The 5,400-nt window shown below is 56.2% G+C and overlaps 1 protein-coding gene across 1 annotated transcript in view; it reads right to left on the bottom strand.

The window, feature by feature from the left end:
- Positions 1-480: 480 nt before the first annotated feature.
- The window catches only part of NPTXR (neuronal pentraxin receptor), a 36,175-nt gene continuing 31,255 nt past the window's right edge, over positions 481-5,400 (bottom strand). Inside the window, exons 6-7 of the mRNA XM_025048857.1 lie at positions 5,070-5,249; positions 481-4,739 (exon numbers count right to left, since the gene is read on the bottom strand). Of these exons, the coding sequence (XP_024904625.1) occupies positions 4,515-4,739; positions 5,070-5,249 (405 nt within the window). The 3' untranslated portion in view covers positions 481-4,514. The remainder of the gene's footprint in view (positions 4,740-5,069; positions 5,250-5,400) is intronic.

The following is a 5,400-nucleotide window of genomic DNA, read 5'->3' as shown; positions in this document are numbered from 1 at the left end:
CGAGTCAGAGGTGTCCAGGTAGACCATGGGGAGGGGACAGGTTGAAATATACCAGGCCCCTTTCTCTCCCCTCCCCCATCTCCCCAGGACTCCAAGGGAGGCACCGTTCCGGGGGTTCAGGCGAGTGACTTAGGAAGATTGGATCTCATGGAACAAGTCAGGGACCTGGTTCCCAGAACTGGGGCACGAGGTGGGGATGAGGTGTTAGGAATGAGGCCAAAGCTCAGTTATCAGAACTGGGACACTTTCCACGTGGGACTTATGTTCTTTACATCCTTCCTGCAAAGATCCTGGGAAATGGGGTGTGTCTGCATCCGGGGCCTGGCAGAGCCTGTCAGGTTGGAGGGATAGGTAGGGTTCGCTGAAGCTTTGGGGCACCAGGGCGGCACCTCCTCTGTCTTTGCCTACTGCCCTGCACCACGCAGCCTCCTCCTCCCTGCCTGGCACCTCCCGGGGTACCCCAAGTCTTGCAAGGAGATCCTCAGAGTAAACATCATGTTTATTTTGGACATTCAAGTTTACAAAAACAAAAAGTAACAAAATCCATCAGAGAACACACACACTCACACACACACACACATACACACATACACACACACACACACACACACACTGCATCTCATGTCACTTTATGTACAAAATCAGGCCAGGAGGAGGGAAGGCAGAGTTGCCAGTAGGGTGTACCCACTTCACAGTGTCCAACTGCCCGACATGCTCACTCACTGCTCAGCCTGGGCCCACGTGAGCCCCATCTCCACCCAGCAGGATCAGAGGTCAGGGGTCATGGAGGAGGTGGGGTTTGGGCCTGCAGGCGACCGGGACAAAGAGGGTGAAGAAATGATCCCATCTCCTGGTTCGGGCCACTGGTTCAGGGAAACAGAAAAGGGACCCAGTTCTGGAGAGGGCGGGGCCACTGCATCGTGGAGAGAGCACTGGACACAGAGTCAGAAAGCTGGGTGCGGGTCTCCTGGTGACCTGGCTAGGTGGTTCCGTGGGCCCTGGCATCTTCTCTGTATAATGAGGGCTCTGACCCCCGCTACGAGCCCTTCTGTATAAATCTGTGGTCCGGGGTCATGCACCATTGTGGCAAGGTGATCTGTCCCGTTGGGAGGTTGACTGGGGGCAAAACATGTCACAAAGGTGGGGAATCGGCAGAGAAGAGCTGTGAAGCACCCGCACAGGGCTTGGCCCAAAGCAGGAGTCTGAGAAATATGTCCTTCCCTCCCCTGCCTGGGGCTCTTGGGACACAGTCCACCTTCTGTTTCAGCCCTTCTGGAAACTCCAGCCAGTAGAGACGGGCTGAAGCAGTGGGTGCACTGCAGAGGGAAGCTTTCCCTGACGAGACTGAGACCCCTCCCACAGCCTTGCCCAAGGGGACCCTTCGCCTGCGGATGGCCCATCTCATGCCTCCTGTTCTGTGGGTGGTGAATGGGGTCAGACACATTCCTTCAGGCCCAAACGTTAGGACCGAAGATGCCCAAATCCCACTCCACAACGTGGGGGTGACTGTCCCCTTGGGCTGAGGGGTGGGCCCTCAATGTAATCTTCCTCGGTTTGAACTCTGGGCTCCATCACTTGATGGCTGATTGACACAGGGCAGGTTACTTAACCTCTCTGTGCCCTAGTTTCTTTATGTATATGTACGATGGGGCTAAGAATAGTCCTAGCTTCTAACTGTGTTGCAAGGATAAACAAGATGACGTCATGAGGTGCTCAGCACAGTGCCTGACACTTAAAAAGGTTGTAACGAACACAGGCTCCAGCGTCACTATCAGACAAGAGCAGCTCGGGGACACAATCGAGCACCGTTTCTAGATCCTCCTCCATGTCTTCTCGGCTGTGCCTGGGAGCAGCTGATGATCAAAGCTGGAGTCCGAACGGCAGGCACTCGGCAAATGTATGAAGGAGAGGTGGGGACTTTGGGGCTTTTCCTGGACTGGAAATGGGGATCCAGACCACTCACCAATGGTCCAGACTCAAGAGTCTGCACCCCAACATCTCCATTCGTTCCTGTTCCCTCTGGAAGGCTGACCAGGGTCACTCAGCACAGACGTCAGGAGTCTTATCATCACCATAACAAAGTGTAAAGGGTTTGAGATGATGCCTCTGAGTAGGCTCAAGCAATCCAGCAAGTCCTGTCACCTCTCTCCTAAGACTCATTCTTTCCCCCAAGGCCTCCACAAAAGCTGCTTCCTTAAAACCCAAAATAGAAACCCAATAAAGCTCAGTGTCCAGTGTCCCCGAAATCTAAGTTCCAAATTCTGCCATCACCTCAGCAACAGCATATGTCACTATGAGATGCTTGACCCAGCACTTGGGCTGATGTCATTGGCTGTTACCAGGGCAACCTAGATCTCAGCAGGTTCTGGTGGAAGCACGCCATCGCTCCTTCTTCTAGGTTCTTCTAGGGGGAGCTGGGCCGGAGGTGCTGAAAAGTCTCCTTGTGCTCTTGAAATGGAAATGAGGATCTCATGGCTGGAGGTGGCAGTCTCAGAGGAGCCTCCAGGGCACTGGGCCCAGCACTCACGCCATGCCACAGATTAAATGGCCTGGGGGGTGGAGGCAGGAAACACAAAGGCGGGCAAAAGGCACCCGTGCCCACTGAGTTCGGTAGCCTGCAGCTGCCTGGACACCTGGTAGGTGATTGGCAGGGGAGGGACACCTGTATTCTCAGCGTTCCATTCCTGCCAGTGTGCCTGGGGAATCACACCTCCCAGGAGACAGAGATGCCAAAATGTGTGTTTCATAAAGGAGGATGTTCCAGTGGTCATGTTGGAAAGCATTCTGACCTCTCGAATGTCCATCCTCTAGGTGCGGGCTGGACTCAAAGACCCTCAAAAGCAGGCAGGATGGTGTGAGGGAAAAGAGCACTGAAGGGGGCGTCAGAGTCTTGGGTTTTAGTCCTGGCTCTGTCCCATTGTGCTGTGTGATCCTGTGCAAGTTACTCGCCCTCTCTGTGCTCTTCCCTAGCTGTACAAGTAAGGGGTCAGACTGTGTGGCTTTCTCAGCTCTGATATTCTTCCACTCTCTTAGAGAAGCTGGTGAGGACTCAAGCGTGGGGACCAGGAAGCCACCAGCCTTTGAGACACTCTCAGACAGGCAAGGGTGCCAGGCAGGGGGATCCAGAAGAGCTGACTTTTACAACCTGCACATGAGGTTGGGCTGCCTTGCCCTTTGCCCTTGCCTTTGACTCTCTGGAGCCAGCTGCTGACCCTGGCCCATGCCTAGCCAGATCCCATCTGCTGCCCAGTCCCAGGCTCCTTGTTCAACCAGGAAAGTTCTCCGGCTTGCCCTACCCTATCCACCTGAAATCACAGACCATCTCGCGTTTGATCTGGAGAGCTCAGAAACAACCAAAGCAAGGGCCTCAGCTCACAAATGAGAGAGGCCAGCCCAGAGAGAGGGCAGGGACTTATAGAAGGCCACACGGCAGATCTAGCTAGGAACCAAGGGCTCCTGCTTCTCGTCCAGCAGTGCTGTGTACCACTCCATGCTTCTCCCTGCTCACTGGGCTTCTTCCTTCCTTCCCTCCACAGAGGCTGCAGGGCCATGCAGAGGGGCTAGGTAATGTGGCTTTGCCAGAGTCTGGGTCTCCTAGGGCACAGTGTCTCTGCCTCATGATGCTCCTAGCTCAGCTGAAGAGGCCCAGGCCCTGTCTTGGCCACAGAGGCGACTATGCTAACAGTGGGCACAGCTGTGGATGGGTACAAGGGGTTACTATGGCCCTTTGGCCTCCTGGGGTCTTGGTCCCTAACCCTCCAGGCCAGAGCTGGGAAGGAAGGGAATGGCCTGGAAATGGAGATGGGGCTGGGACAGGCACAGAACCAACAGTCAACCCACTTCACACAAAGAAACGCGAAAAGAGGAGGAAGAGAGAGGGTGTGGGTGTGGGTGCGGGTGGGGCGGGGCTGTGGGGGAGAGGCTCCATCAGGATTCTGCTGCCCTTGACTGTCAGCTGGTGGAAAGATGGAGGAGGGGTGAGTCTGAGTCTCCTCTGTCTCTGTCATCCCCTTCTCAACTGCGGGTAGAGCTCTATAGCCTGTTGTGGCCCTGAGGGGAAGGAGCCAAGCCTGTTGCATGGGGGACAAGGGGTGAATGGCCACCCCTGCCACTGAGACAGTGGGCCTTCGCCCATACACACCCCCATGGCGGATGCCACTGAGATCAGTGGAATCAGATGTGGTTGATGGAACAGGGTGTAGTGTGGGTAAGAGATGGCTCTGGCATAATGCCAGGAGGGTGGGCAGAGCCACAGGCTCTGGTACCCACCCCCGCCAGGCCTTGGACTCACCCTAGGCTTGACCTGTTGATTTGAGCTGCTTGTCCCCATCAAAATTAGATCAAGGGACAGCCATCACAGGGCAGAACATTCTGGGAGTGTGGGTATAGGTGGGGGAAATGAGAGGCATGGCCAGGAGTGGGGCAGGAGGGGAGGCCAGTGTGTAGGTAAGCTGAGGAGGGCATATGTCCAGCCTCCCATAAGGTCCCAAAATTGGCAGGCAAGGGAGGGGCCCTCATGCCTTAGCCCTCCCCTTGCAGACATCAAAGGCAGCCTTCGTTGCACCCCCAAAGGCCTCCACCAGCTTGTCTTCCCAGGGGAGGACGTTGCCCAGCAGCAGCCCAGTACAGTTGGCAATGCCCAGGACCTGGGCAGGTGTTAGAGCATGGTCCCACAGGTTAAACTGGGCGATGTCACCCACGAAGGCCTGGGTGGCATCAAACCGGCCACCCAGGGTATCCTGAGCCAAGAGAGCAGAGAGAAGGGAGAGACATGGAGGAAGAGAGAAGAAAAGATAGGCAGTTAGACTCAGAGTCAGGCCCCCCACATCCGTAGTCCCAGAGGAAGCCCCGCCCCCGTGGTTCTAGCCCGCCACCGAGTTCTAGCCGCTTGGGCAGGTCCCTGTTCTCTCTGGGCCTCAGTCTGCCCGACCATCTGCAGAATGGCTGGGTCAGACTGAGTGATCTCTGCTGTGCTTTCAAGGTCTCCACCTAGCTCCTCCTCCTCAGGGGCCCTGGGTGGGTGGGACATCTACCTGGGCCTCAAGACCCAATATTGCCTTGAGCCTTACCTGCTCCTGGCCCAGGATAAGGATTCCATGAGGCTTGATGGGGTGCCAGGCGGCTAGGTTCTCCCCGGAGCCTCGCAGCTCCCCATCCTGGTAGGCAGACCACAGGCCATCCCTTGTGGTCCAAGCGATGCAGATATGGTGCCAGCCATTGTCCTTCAGGCTCAGGGGCAGCTGGGCCACCTAGACACAGGTCCCCCAGCCCCAAGTCAGATGTCACAAGGCCCAGGCTGGAGCAGTGAGGTGGGGGACCAGGAGACCCATGTCCTTCTTTCCAGGGACTGACTGAAGGCTTGACCTTCCCCTTCTTCTCAGCCTAGGGTTCTTTCATATC

This window comes from Pteropus alecto, unplaced genomic scaffold (genome assembly GCF_000325575.1).
Source record: "Pteropus alecto unplaced genomic scaffold, ASM32557v1 scaffold6, whole genome shotgun sequence".
Lineage (NCBI taxonomy): Eukaryota > Metazoa > Chordata > Mammalia > Chiroptera > Pteropodidae > Pteropus > Pteropus alecto.
This window is presented reverse-complemented; position numbering and strand designations above follow the sequence as displayed.